The sequence below is a fragment of the Helianthus annuus genome, chromosome 7 (genome assembly GCF_002127325.2).
Source record: "Helianthus annuus cultivar XRQ/B chromosome 7, HanXRQr2.0-SUNRISE, whole genome shotgun sequence".
Taxonomy (NCBI): domain Eukaryota; kingdom Viridiplantae; phylum Streptophyta; class Magnoliopsida; order Asterales; family Asteraceae; genus Helianthus; species Helianthus annuus.
Genome location: NC_035439.2, coordinates 133,101,272 through 133,115,784, shown reverse-complemented (window position 1 = coordinate 133,115,784; position 14,513 = coordinate 133,101,272). Strand labels below are relative to the sequence as shown.

The 14,513-nt window shown below is 40.9% G+C and overlaps 2 protein-coding genes across 2 annotated transcripts; one reads left to right on the top strand and one right to left on the bottom strand.

Annotated features, from left to right (window-relative positions):
* The first annotated feature begins 7,789 nt into the window (after positions 1 to 7,789).
* LOC110868651 lies at positions 7,790 to 8,689 on the top strand. Its single transcript, XM_022117878.2, has one exon. The coding sequence runs from the start codon at positions 7,929 to 7,931 to the stop codon at positions 8,361 to 8,363; it is 435 nt and encodes a 144-aa protein (XP_021973570.1). The 5' UTR covers positions 7,790 to 7,928; the 3' UTR covers positions 8,364 to 8,689.
* An 85-nt stretch (positions 8,690 to 8,774) lies between these two features.
* LOC110868650 (monodehydroascorbate reductase 4, peroxisomal) lies at positions 8,775 to 13,706 on the bottom strand. Its single transcript, XM_022117877.2, has 7 exons — positions 13,372 to 13,706; positions 12,819 to 12,870; positions 12,603 to 12,683; positions 11,231 to 11,349; positions 10,908 to 11,127; positions 10,268 to 10,386; positions 8,775 to 9,703 (listed from the first exon to the last, which is right to left on the bottom strand). Exons 1-7 carry the CDS (start codon positions 13,489 to 13,491, stop codon positions 8,972 to 8,974), a joined length of 1,443 nt encoding a protein of 480 aa, XP_021973569.1. The 5' UTR covers positions 13,492 to 13,706; the 3' UTR covers positions 8,775 to 8,971.
* Positions 13,707 to 14,513: the final 807 nt, after the last annotated feature.

Genomic DNA, 14,513 nt, shown 5'->3' with positions numbered 1-14,513 from the left:
GAATGATCGGAATCGGGATCAGGGCCCCTAAAACTCGAGGGGGGCAAACCCTAGTTGATAATTATCTAAAAAAAAATACGTTGCTTAAAGCTGATTGGCTAATTTTGTTGATTCATGCAAGCTACTCCCGTGCATGGCAAGTCTAGGACCTATAGGTATCCCTTACGGACCGTAAGGGATCAGGCTTACGGTCCGTAAGCAAGGCCAAATTTTGGCTATAAATAGCCGACTTTGGGACTTGCACAGGGGACTTAGAACGACGTAAATAGCTTCTTTGTACGTCGAGATATCACTGTTATATCACAATAAACACACACACGATCACGAGGTGCTGCCGCAATCAGGGTAATAACTCGATCGCTATTACGATTCAACGTCCGATCGATTATAACGATCCAACGATTGTCCGAGTGCTGCTCAAATTGAGCTTGTACTTTGTTATTCATTGTGATTTCAACTTGAATGTTTGAGTGCTGTTCGAATTCGGACTATGCTCTGTCATTCGTTGTGAATCCATTGAATTATTAAGTATCGCGCTTGATAATAGTTGTGAGGGTTTAATCTCGTGAATTGACGTAACTGCTGAATTAGTTACTAATCCCGTTTGTGTGTGCATTGTTATTTAAATTAGGTTAAAAGGCTAATCAGTAAAGCTTATACTCTGCTCGTAAATTTGCAATGTGAGTCATTCCTCTTTTATAAACTCTTTTCTCACAGTTTGTGAGTCAACTGTTTTACAAAACTCCAAGTTATTTTCCAAAGTTATAATTACAGGGATTAAGTCTATGTAATCACCAAATTACAGCCGGTATGTGGGGTTTTGTATACATTACTTATTTCCCGTCACACTTGGACAAACGGGTGGCCAAGGGGTGATCTGACCACAGTCACAGACACCATTGGACAAATGGGCTAGCCAATGGATGGTCGAGTGACAAATATTGTGGGTAGTTGGTTTGATATCAGAAACATTGTAATTCCCCTTAATACTGTAGATTATAACAAATGTGTCGTTTTCAGTAAACTGAATGATTCACTCAGTATTTCCCCGCTGACAAAACCTTTTTCAAACATGTTTCAGGTGATATGGTATGAGCAAAAGAAAAGTGCCGTGAAGCACTCCCAGCTTAGAAAAGTGGCTCAATGTAAATAAATAAATGAACATGTTTTGAAAATAAAGATTTCCCTGAGAAATCACAATATTGTAAAAATTTGGGAATTTATCCCTAAGTTATGAAACGAGCAGTTTAAATTATTAAAAGATCCTGTTTTAAAAAGACTTCCGCTGTCGCCTAAATTAAATACCACGGGATTCCTGTCCCGCGGCTCCTGAAACGGGTCAAACCGGGTCGGGGGCCGTGACACGTTTCGATGTCGGTTTCGATTTGAGTTTGATCGCCTTTCGAGTTTCGATTCGATTTTCGATCGATTTGCTTGAATACCACACCAAACATAAAGTAAGCACGCACAAGCAACACATAAGGCACACACACACGTATATCAATAACACAATTCAATAATTCAATAATTCGAGTCTCGAGTTTGATTGATTGTTAGATCGGTTTGATTACTGATTAGATTAACTTTATCGCATTGTTACTTCCTATCATTCACAGTCGTAGATCGGTTCGCATTGAAACACGTTCGATTACTTCAATTCTTGCTGATTACAACACTTACTCCACATAATACAACTAAAACACAAGATCGACTATCTACAGTCAGAGAAAGTCAAAGTTGACTTGGACTTTGACTTTGACTTTGACTTTGACTTTGACATTCGAAAACACGGGGTGTTACAACGGGTAGGTCAAGAAGAGACTTCAACCGCTGACACCAATCATCATGCTTCAACGCATCCATGACTAGATCCATTACAGGTAGCGATAAATGGTCATAAGCCTTTTCAGCCTGGGCTAACTCAGCGTCAGCCTGATCAGTCACAGAGCATGATATAGAGCATTGTGGGTTCGCTCCCTTTGACGGTTAACCTCACCAGGAGGAATGGAGTTCAGAAGCCAGTCGCGGCACGGCGCGAATTCCAAAAAAGTGTCCTTTTGTTTCAAACCCCATGGCGGTTGGTGCGGAGCGTCGCCTCGACCCTCCTTTGTATAAGACTTGTAATAGATGTCTCCCAGGGTATCCATATGACCTATGGGAGAGTGTGGCATCGCACCTTGCCTCCCCGCGCCAGCTTGACCAGCAGCGAAACCAGCGCTTGCACCACCAGCAGCAGCAGTTTGTGCCTTAGCAGCTGGACAAGATTCCCCAGCAGAAGTTACCTGGGCAGGTTGAACGGGGGCGTTGGTGGGCAAGGGCTTAACAGGTTTCTCCACCTCCGTGCCTTTCCCCCTCGCATGTATGGGCTGGTCAAGACCGGTGATACGGGTTGCCTCTAGACCCTGCGCCTTATCAACAGGGATAACGGCAGAAACCTCGTGCTCCTCGGGCTCGGTGAGAGGCTTATCAGAAACCTTCTTCCTCTCCACCTCTTTCCCCTTTACAAGCTTTTCAACAGCCTTTTCTTTCTCCTTCGTAGATTGAGGAGCCGTGAAAGGTTTAATAGTAACCTTGGTGACTTTGGGCCTCTTAAGCGCCGGCTCCAAAGGTTCCGTAATGATGACACCCTTCTTCTCAGGGGCTTTCTTTTCAGCCTCTGCAGAAATGGAATGTTAGAAAAAGGTGAAGGGAGGTTTTTTTAAGGAAAAAATAAAACACTAACCAGGGGAAAGTTTGTAAAGGGAGCGCAAGTTACTCCTTTTTCCAATCAGAGGAGCGCCACCAGGCTTCGACATCACGGAGGCCCCAAGCGCAGCCGCCCTGCTCCTCTTCCTAATCAGCTTTACCGCAGCCTCCTCTTCAACCTCCTCTTCTACCTCCACTTCGTCATCTCCCACTCCATGCGCAGCAGAAGAAGGGGTGTTCCCAGCATCCGGGTTGCGAGAACCCGCGCTCCCAGAGCTTCTTGAACCTGCAGCTCCCGCCTTCTTCTCGCCTATGCGCGACAAACCCTCAAATGAATCACTTATATGAACATAATCTTCGAAGCTACTTTGTCGAAGGCGGAAGGTACCTTTATCAGCAACTACAGTGGTCGCGCGACTACTTCCGCTCTTCCGGCTAGTCACGTCAGCATCAAGGGTGACGCCTTTCTTCTTCTTCGGCTTCTTCTTCTTCTCCTCCGGGTCAATACCCAAATCGCGCAGTACACCTGCAAAGATGGTAGACAAGGAACTTAACTCACCATTGGAAGATCCGACAGACTCCTCACTGGAGAGATAAACAATCTCTTTCCCAGCAGAAGTCAAAGCGCGCAGAGGGTGAGGTTTAGGAATATGCGCACCTTCAGTCGAGGTAGGTGGGTCGGCGAAAGCATCAGCAACTGGGTACATGAAGTAACCCTTGATCTGGTCATACCAATATTCTTCTCCAGCTCTAAGCGGGCGCACACCCATAGACCCGCCGAAAGTAGGGAACGCAGCTTGATACAAATGCGCCTCTATACATTCAAATTAAACAAGTAAACACAAGTCGCGAAACAATTAAATCACAGAAGCTAACTTTCTAACCTATATCGTCGAACTTCAAAACTGGAACGTCCGTACTGTCCGCGGGCCATTGATCACTCATTCCCGCCGCCACTAAAACGTTTTCACCAAATACACGATTCGGGGTGGAAGTAAGCTGAACATACCAATTCTCTTGTTTGGGGATCGGCAGATCTTCCTTTAAAATCGGCTCAGACCAGGCGCGGAAAGTCATGGCAATGGGAATCACCTCCTCGCATATGAAAAAGAATTTTGGTTTCCAGTCATGGAAACTCTTAGGAGGGTTCAGCAATATCTTCTTCGCAGCTCTTCGACTGGCGAAAGAGTAAAAACCCATATTCCTGATTAGCTTGTAAAAGACCCGGAATCTTTCAACAGTGGGCTCGATGCCATGAGATCGGCAGAGAAACTCGAAATGTCGAACCCTAACCATCCCAGGAGGACTCATATGGGAGATATGAAACCCATAAAACTGAAGAATATGGGCCATAAAATTCGTCGCCGGCAACCGGAAGTTGCCCTGATGAAAGAAGTCCTCAAACAAAGTGATGTACCCCGGTGGTGCATCAGCGGCCGTCTGGTTCTGACCAGGATACCTGGCATCCCATTCCGGTGGAAACCGGAAACTTCGAACGATTTGTTCAAAAAGCCCTAGGTCCCACCGGAGGACAGGGACAGGACCTTCTTATCCAGCAACGTCTTCATGATGTTCTTCAGCCATGAGTAGTAAGTGTAAGTTCAGAAGAAAGTTATGAAGTTATAAAGATATGAAGATTGCTTCAAAGATCTGCTCGAATCACTTGAAGATTTGAAGATCAACAAGGAAGAATGAGAGAAAAGGGGAGCAGTTGAAGGAAAGAGTGTTCTCCTCTTTCATCTCATCGACTATATATACCCATCGCATTTAATACGATGGGTAAACGTGTCGAGATCACCGCGTGCGTGCCCAATCACAAAACGCCACGTAAGGCGGGATTTTCGGAGTGACGGTTACCACGCGCGCGTGGCCCTCACTCGCCTGACGGAAAGTCGAACCGTCAGGGACAAGTTGATGACAAGTGTGTCAGCGATCAACTCAAACGTCACTACCAACGACATTTGCACCAACCTGTCATAATTCAAATTTCGAGGATTTTCCCGCCCACAATTTACTCAAAACTTCATGCAGAAGATACCAAAGCCGCGCATTGTCTGCAATTTGTCAAACAACCTTGCGCATTTCAAAATCAAAGGCAGTGTGTCAAAAGAACAACCCTGGTAACCGCGCAGAAGTAATCCAAGCAATTACACGCGCGCCATCAACCAGGGTCAAGCAAGCATCATCAGAGCATTTAACTTCTTTTTTCTTAGTCCAGAGCTCCAACCATTTACTTTGCGCATGGTGCAGCACTGGACTGGGGGGACTTGAAGGGGTACGGTCCCAAAAACCCGCGCAAAATTTCCTTCGAGTCGCGCGAAGGACCATACTTCTTAATCAATTACATTTTCGACCTCAACCTCGCGCGGGTAGAGCAACACTCGCCAACGACGCGCGGGGTCTAAACGAGACAAATCAACAACTTAGCATCCTGAAGTTGATCCTCCAAGCGCCCATACCTTGCGCAGGCCAGTTCCATGTGCAGCAAGAGCCGCGCAGGGATGCGGCGTAAAGACGATTTAGAGTACAAAGGGTACAAGTGTCAGATGAAAAGAGCCAATCCGCATCCTCCAGGTCGTACACCACGATCATCTGACGAGCAGGAGACAAAAAGTACTCAAGGACGCCTACGTGGCACCAATCACGGGGCAGAGACACCTGCCCCACGATCTCCACTAACTGGCTGGTGGCAGAGACCGACAACAGTGACACGTGGCTCCACTCATGGTGCGCCAGCACCGAGAAACGTCTAGAAGGCATTAACGATCGACACCAGTGAGACAAAGGGCATATCCATTCCATTGTCGTTTCCGGGCCAAGGCCCATCAGCCCACATCCTTTACACCACTCCGGCTATAAATAGAACACTTCATTCACAGGTTAATTCATTCTATTCCCTCTACTCTCACTCATTACTCACTTTAATCTCCTCGAGATAGTTACTTATTCTCACGCCTGAGCCTGGTTAAGAGGGAAAACCCCATATTCCCCTCTTAACGAGCTAACGGTGTTCTGTTTTGCAGGATAATCAGTCATTAAGGAGCTCAAGAAATCAAAGAAGATTAATCCTTATGGTAGAAACATAAACCAAACTAATTATCCCTAAGATTAGTTCCGTGTTTCTTCATGAACTCATCCTCACCCACCCCTCTCTCTATTGCTTCTACTCCTTGCACCATTAGAAACGCGAGAAGTGCCATTGAGGGTTTGGTCTAGTGGTAGAGGGTTCAATACTCCGGAAATATAACATTTAGCCGTTAAAAAATATAAACGAGAGAAGTTCTCAAATTTAAAATAGAATGTAACTAAAAGACGGTTTATATATTTGTCGACAAGCTCACATTTATTAACATGCAAATTCTTTTTGTGCCAAAAAAAAGGTAATGCTAATAAATGCATCTTACATGTTGCAACAATCAGGTCGTTACATTGTTGAATATGCGCGTATTTTGTGTTCCACAGGCCTTATATGAGCCTTCAACACAAGTCATTGTTTGCCTCATCACGAATGATAAAGTGATAGTAAAAATGAGAGTAAATGGGAATGATTACTGAGAATTGCATGAGCTTAACTAGCAAGAAACCTCAAATTTAGATAAGAGTATGGGCCAACGGCCAACGTTCGGTATCCCATTTGGTAAAGGCATATGCCTTTTAAAGCAGAGGTCTCAGGAGATTCAAACCTGGGCAACAAGAATAAAAGACTATGGGCTACATTTGTGACGAGTAATCTAGCTTAAGAAATGTAAGTATAACCAGTACAATATCATTAATTATGCCATTTTTTAAAGTATAAATGCATAATGTCATATTTAATAGTTAATAACAATCTCTTGTTTAGGACTTGGTTCATACACTAAGATAGTTTAGGTCTAGACAACCCTTCGTTTCACGTAATGGAATGGAATGGAATCTGGATGGAATTGGAATGTAAATTCCATTTCTTATGTTTGTTTCAAAAAAAGAAGGAATTACAATTGAATAATAACATAAGGAACGAAATCTACATTCCAATTCCACCCAGATTTTATTCCATTATGTGAAACGAAGACACCTAAATTCCAAATCGAATTTCAATTCCTATGCAACTTCCGATTCCAATTCCATTACGATCTACGAAACGAATACAATACGTTGTGTCTGATTTATCTGAATCAATGCGATGCTTAACTAGACATTTCGTCATTTCTACGTAAAGTTAGCTCCATGGAGGATTTATTAAGCATGTTAAAAACAAGATGTAACCAAAAACAGCACATTTTTAGGTTACTAAAGAAAAAGTTAATTTTAACCAACTAGCCGTTACCCAACGGTTACTCCAAACGGTCATATGTTACTAGCCGATCCCAGCCATCCACATTATCTAGCCAATTCCGCCCCATGTCAGGCTTCATAGCCATGCCAGAGGGGCAACGCCGCTACCCAAGCTAGCCCGGTTTACTTCTTACGCCCCAAACCCAAGCCCACACCCCGCGGTCTAAACTAAACATTTATTTAGTAAGATAACTGCCCCATAACACACCCATAAAGTGTAGCACCTTACACAAACGTACAACCCTTTTAACACAAAGCACAACCATCTATTTAATGCACTATATCAAAATCATAAGCACAATCGTCGGCATCAAATATCCAAACCATAATTACGATTATACCCTTCAAGAACACCCCACCATCGCTGTCTTGGTCGACAATAATAATCAATCCTCCATACCATTTTCTTCTATAAACCCTTTTCCGATCTGCGCGATTCCCAAAACAGGGTTCACACGGTTCGTATTTCAAAATCTAATTCATAAATCTATGTGGGTTCGGTCGATTGGCACCCTACGCCACCAAAAAAGATCGATCTTTTTTTATTAGGGTTTTGATTTTCAAACAATTTTGGGGACGGCGACTGTTTAATTTCATCTGGGTGTTGTTAGTTTGAGCTAAAGGTATCTGGGTATTCGTCAATTTATGTTTTTGATGATGGACTTTGGTGGGTTGATTTTAGGGTTCTTGTGTTAGGGTTTGGGTTTTGTTGTTTATTGTGATTTTGGGGTCTGTTATTGTTTAATTTTATCTGGGTGTTGTTGTTTTGAGCTAAAAGTTTGTGGGTTGTTGTCAATTTATGTTCTGGATGATAGATTTGGTGAGGTGATTTTAGGGTTTACTGATTCTAGTGAAAATGGGGGTTTGTTAATTTAGGGTTTGTTTTGGGTTGATTTGATTTAAGAGTGGTTAATTTGGTGTATTGTGATATGGGATCATCTGGGTTTTTTACAATATGTTTAATATACTCTGTGGTTGCTTTAAGTTGTGGAACCTTAATGATGTTTTATAGTCATGAGGTGTTTGCATTCAGTCATGGGACTGAGATTGCATCGAAGCTGCTGGGATCAACGCCTCATGATCAGTTGTTGATCGAAACCTCGGATTCGTTCTCCGGGTTGCTGTTGTTTGCGGTTGGGATCTTGTTGTTCATGGTGGCATTTGTGAAGGATAGGGATTTTCAAAGCTTTTTTGCAAAAGGGTGTGTGCTTCTTCACATTGCGATGGCGATTTGGCGGATCTATTTTGAGAGGAAGCTTGAAGAACTCGGTCGTGATTGGCTTCGGCTGGTTTTTGGTGATTTTGTCTTGGCACTTTCATGGGTGTTGTTTCTTGTGTATAGTTGGAGAGAAAAATATGATTAGATGAATACACACTCGATTCTAGGTTCGTTCTTGAATCGATCGGTCCTAGGCTCGCTGTTGGAGCGATTCAAAATTCGTGCCTGGACAGGTTCAGATTTTTGCTTGTATCGGTTCAAGATTTGTGCTTGGATTATGGTCTTTGGTGACTTTGAAGAAATGGCTTCCATTAATGGAGGTTGTGAAGGTTCTTTTGTTTATTGTTTGATTTGTAGCACATAGTTTCTTGATTTAATGTCCCTTTTTTCATGTTTATAAAGAATATGTTTGATCTTGGTGTCTTCACTTGTTCATCTTCCAATTTCTAGATAGACATGAAAATTCTTGATTGTTGTTTTCTTTGCATACTTGTGGTTTTGACTTTCTTGATCTTTTCATGTAATTAAAGAAAATCAACAAAAAGAAGTTGCATGATTTTAAAGAAACATATAACTTTTTATCTAGACACATGTTATACATAATAATATAGAATATTGATGATGTTATGTAGCTTATCAATCTATTACATGAGTGTTCTTGTTCTTCAAACCTCCTAATCAAATTGCACAACATGGGTAAAGGTATCAAATAGTGGAATCAATGCAAACAAATCCCCCACCAACCCATAACCCTCACCATCGTCGACGTCTTCTTCCATACCAATACGCAAACGCCGCTATCGACGCCGCCACCACCACCCCAGCAGTCGCATGCCACGCGTACAACGGTTTCTCCAAAACAACCGTCGACATCGAACCACCCACGTTTATCACCGGCGCCACCGGCAACTTCTCGCTCAACGCCACCACGAACCCGAGACCCTGCCGCTCGAGCTCACTCAAATCATCAACAGCTGGTTTAAGCCTCGTCACTTTCGCTATCGCTTCATACTCTTCTTTACTTCCGCCTTCAAGAAACGATCCAACTAGATGACCTTTGTGCACCCAGTACGCGCCGAAACTGGGTCCCGAAAAATCACCGAAATAAATGACTTCCCCTAAATTGTCTCCGTAGAACTGCCACGAAAATGAGAAAACTCTGGAATAGAAGAACGGCAAGTAATCGAATTCTGGTGTTGTGTCGGGTTCCATTATTGCGGCGACAGCATGGCGAGCTGATTTTCTGGCGGCATCGACGTGTTCGAGTCGTCGGCTTTCGCCAAAGATCTTGACTGGAAACGATGCCACGTCACCTACTGCGTACACAGAGCTGTTGCTCGTTTGCAACCTGCTGTTAACTTTGATCCCGCCTTTTTCTAAAGTGAGTTGCCCTTCAAATAGACTTGTGTTTGGTCGGATTCCGATTCCGACGACTACCAAGTCAGCAGGAAGATCGGTTCCATCCTTGAGGTTAACTCCGGTGACCTACATAGAACCGATTCGGTTAGTGAACCATTTTTGACTCGGATTGGACTCAAATGGGTCATAACCGACACACGCAAATGGATTGGGGTCAATTTTGGGTCGAGCCCGCAGTCACGTTTATCTAAACAGGTCATGTTTAGATCAGCTTTTTTTATAAATAAATAAATAAAAATAAAATAATAATAATAATTAATTGTTTTATGTCATGATTTGGCATTCTTTTGTGAAAATTTAAAAGTTAAAAAGACAAATTCACATCAAGTTTTATAATTTAAACATAATTGTTTTATACGTTTTTGTATATTTAGTTAGAAATTTATAAATTTCAAGTACAAAAATGCAGAAATGATTTTCAATAATAATAATAAAAATCGAGTTCAACGGTTTGTGTCGACCCGCGAATATTCAGGTCGTTTCTGGGTTCATATATCAGACACTATTATTGGATTCGTGTCGTGTTCGGGTTCATGTCAAATTTCCAGGTTCATATCGCGTTGTACCCGCCAGCCCGCAAACACCACCCGTTTAACACCCTAACCGAGCAAAAAAGAGCTTAAAATTTACCTTCCCATCTTCATCGAAAACAAATGATGACAGAACTGTGCCTTTGACAAAGTTTACACCCTTAGCTTTATAAAACTCTTCATAATAACTTGCAATCTTGGGGGTGAATAAACGGCCCACTGAAAAAATATATATCAATATTCTTCAGCTCGACTAGAACTTAATAAATGATATAAAGAGTAAAATGCCATTTTCGTCCCGAGGTTTGGCCAGTTTTGAGACTTTCGTGCCAAAGGTTTGTTTTTCCGCATCTGGATCCAAAAGGTTTGAAATCTTGTTGTTTTCATCCGGCTCGTTAACTCCATCCAATTTTCTCCGTTAAGTCAGGGGTACTTCCGTCTTTTTTGTTAGCTTGAAGGGCAATTCGGTCTTTTTCAGGGGTATTCAGTGTGTTTTACATAAAGTGAAAAAGACCGAATTGCCGTTTACGTTAGCAAAAAAGACTGATATACCGCTGACTTGACGGAGAAAAATGGATGGAGTTAACGGGCCAGATGAAAATAGCAAGCTTTCAAACCTTTTGGATCCAACAGCGAAAAAACAAACCTTTGGATAAAAGCCGCAAAATGGCAAAACCTCAAGGATGAAAATGGCATTTTACTCATATATAAAAGAAAGAAGAAAATAGCTAAGCGCTTACTGCAATGTGGCTCAGGGAACACCATTGAAACATTAATCTTATTAATGACCAACGACGCCGCAACCTCCATTCCAATGTAGCCACCGCCAATGACCACCGCATTGCCGCCAGTAGAGGTTTGCATCACGTCCGCAAGCCTGGTTGCGTCAGCCAAATCACGTAGATAACATACATTTTCAGCATCTGATCCACTTACACCGAACTCTTCAAGTCTCAAAGCCTATTTAATCCAACAAATCAATTAGGAAATATAGTCTTGTTAAAAAAATTGTAAAGAAACGAAGTATGAATGTATGATATCCTTTGAGAACCGGTTTCAGTACCCGAGCACCTGTTGCAATGATAAGATACTTATAGCTAATGGTTTCTCCTGCTGCAGTGAGTAATGTTTTACGCCTCACGTCAGCAGACTTTACGCGCGTACCCAGAATCAGTTCGATTCCTGAAATAATTTATGTATTATGTTTTTGTTATCAAGTGAATCTATAAATATGATAATATTTGTAGCAGTACTTAGGCCTGTAAACGAACCGAACGTTCATGAACTTGTTCGGCGGGAAGTTCGTTTATATTTGTTTATTTAATAAACGAACGAACATGAACACACATGTCGTTCGTTCATTTATGTTCGTGAACGTCCGTTATGTTCGCTTACATTATAATAAATACATAAGTAGTTATATTTATATAAATATAAACATAAAACGCGCTTTCTAACTATTTATAAAAATATAACTAACTGATAGTTGGACTTTCCAATGGAACCTATCATAATTATTTAACCATTTATATAAAAAAGCTACTTTACGTCCGTTTGTGTTTGATCATTTATGTTCATTTGTGTTGTTTTATGTTTGTTAAATTATTAGGTTTGTTTAAACGAACGAACATAAAGGAACACGAACATGCCCATTTTTAATAAACAAACACGAACAAAAAATTTTGTTCGGTTAAAGCTTGGTTTAAAAAAGCGCGAAGCGCTCCGAAGCGTTTTGGTTGCAAAAGCTTTAAGCGAAGCTTCAAGCGCGAAGCGAGAGCTTCACGTATACGAAGCGCTCAAAATAAAAAAAAATAAAAAAAATATTGTACACATCAATATGACCTATTCTACTTGTTAATCAATAATAAACAATAAAACATGATTTAAAAACACACTTAACACATAAAAAACATAGTTAAAACATAAATTAAAGTCGAAGCACACTTAAAACATAAACATAAACATAAAAATAGTCTTTAATGCTGATTATTGGAGAAAGTATGAAGAATCACAGGAGAAGCGGAAGGGAGCGGCTGAATATGTTAAAAGATAGCTAACGTTCTTTTTTTAGGGTAAAGAAGTAGTGGCTTCATTTAAACCCTATTTAAAGACTATTGGGCCTAAATAAATGACCCAAATGTGACCTGATTGGGCTGAAGCGTCGCCTCAAACCAAGGTTGCTTCGCGCTTAAAGCTCGCCTCAAAACGCTTCACGTGTTGTGACGCCTCAGAGCAAAAAAAGCGACATTCCCAGCGCTTCAGCGCCTCACGCTTTAAGCTCGCTTAAAGCGCGCTTTTTTAAACCAAGGGTTAAAGTTAAATGAACGAACACAAACATGCTTCTGTTCACGCGGTTCACTTAGAGGCCTAACAGTACTTGTTCATCAAACATATTATAAAAACAAGTATTATCAATTCAAGAAAGATATATTTACCATGTTCCTTGTACCACTTCGGCGTTAATCTTTCTTCATTGGCACCGACACAAGTGTGAAATGCGGGAAGACGTGCCGGAGCTGCGTTGAACAATTACAGAACACAAAGTTTAAAAAGGTGAGATTGATGAGACTGTAACATAACTTGTGATCATTTTGACTTTCTTGAGATGTGTATCGATCTGTAATAAAAGACGAAAATATAACGTGAGTCACCTTCTGGAAGTAGAAAGCCTTTGCTGAGTGCGGGTCTCTCGTAAGGAGCCACCTGCAGATTACAACAAATATATATCAAACATTAGCAATCAATTTCAACAAACACGATGATCGATTAAAATCAACGAATCACCAACACGAATATGAACAAAACCCGATTAAAATCGATGAAACATATTGCACGCTATGCATAAGTTTCATCAAAATTCAGACTTTTTATATGCACAAGTAGACCTGCTATTATTCAACTTAAGCCTGCCTAAAATCAAGTTGAATTTTGCTCCATCCATCATTTAATATAGCAAAACTGTTTGATAATCATTAAAACCCACAACCAAATTACCAATACTTTTTTCTTGGGTCACAATTAATGTGAAAAACAAGTGAGGCAATTCATCAAACACCTTGCGTGCAAGAAACTAAACCAAACATCAACACCCAATTTCAACATACAAGATCATCAATCAAAACTAAAAACATAACAGATTAAGTTCCCACAGTTGTCAAGTACAAAAATCGATTGAAGTTGATGAAATCGAGGATGAATTATTACAGGTTCTTCGGAGATGATGCAGAGTTCACCGTGAGAAACACCTTTTTTGGTGAATTCAAGAGCTGCATAACCGGCAGCAACTCCCCCACCAAGTATCACATACACAAACGCTCTTCCCATTTCAAATTGTTTATCTATTTCTGGGTTTCTCTCTCTAAAACTATTGTTTGTTCATCACTCTTTCTCTCTCTACAATATTCCGCATGATAATAAAATGGGGCAAAAGTAAATGAAGAGTTTAAGTTTGTCTTATTTTTTATTTGAAATATAATAATAACAATAAAAATAATAATAATAATAATAAAATAATGCTCAAGCTATTAAGTATTAACACAACTTAAACTTATTTTGACAACCCGATATTTATATTATACGGCTTATATAGGTGTATAGTGAGGTTCATTGAAGAACACTAAAAAAGTGAGGAAGAGTGGGGAACCGACTCAAACGAGTTTCGATTGGACTCATTTCAGTGGCGTTGGAACCGGCTCGTCGAACCCTAACTAGGATCTTTTAACCCTAAACCCTAAATCATAACCCCTAAACCCTAGGGTTTGGCTTTTAGGGTTTAGCTTTAGGGTTTAACTTTAGGGTGTAGCTTTAGGGTTTAGCTTTAGACTTTAGAGTTTAGCTTTAGGCTTTAGCTTTAGGTTTAGCCTTTAGGGTTTAGCTTTTAGGGTTTATAGTTTAGATTTTACGGTTTAGCTTAGATTTTAGCCTTATTTTTTAGCTTTAGGGTTTAGAGTTTTAGGAGTTAGGATTTAGGGTTTAAGGTTACGAGATCTTAGTTAGGGTTCGACGAGCTGGTTCCAACGCCGCTGGAATGAGTCCAATCAGAGTTCGTTTGAGTCGGTTCCCCGCTGTTCCCCACTTTTTTAGTATTCCCCAATGAACCTTCCCCTATAGGTGTATACCATATAAAACTTATTTTGACACCCGATATGTATATTATACGGCTTATACAAGTTATACAAGTGTATACAAGCCATATAAAATGTCAGGGAATGTCTTATAGGACTCGTATATACTTATATGAGCCTCTTATACGATACGCATATAACTATATAAATCGTGTTTTTCAAGGGAACGTCAGCTATACGATTAGTATACACGTGTACCATATGTATATACCTATACGGATT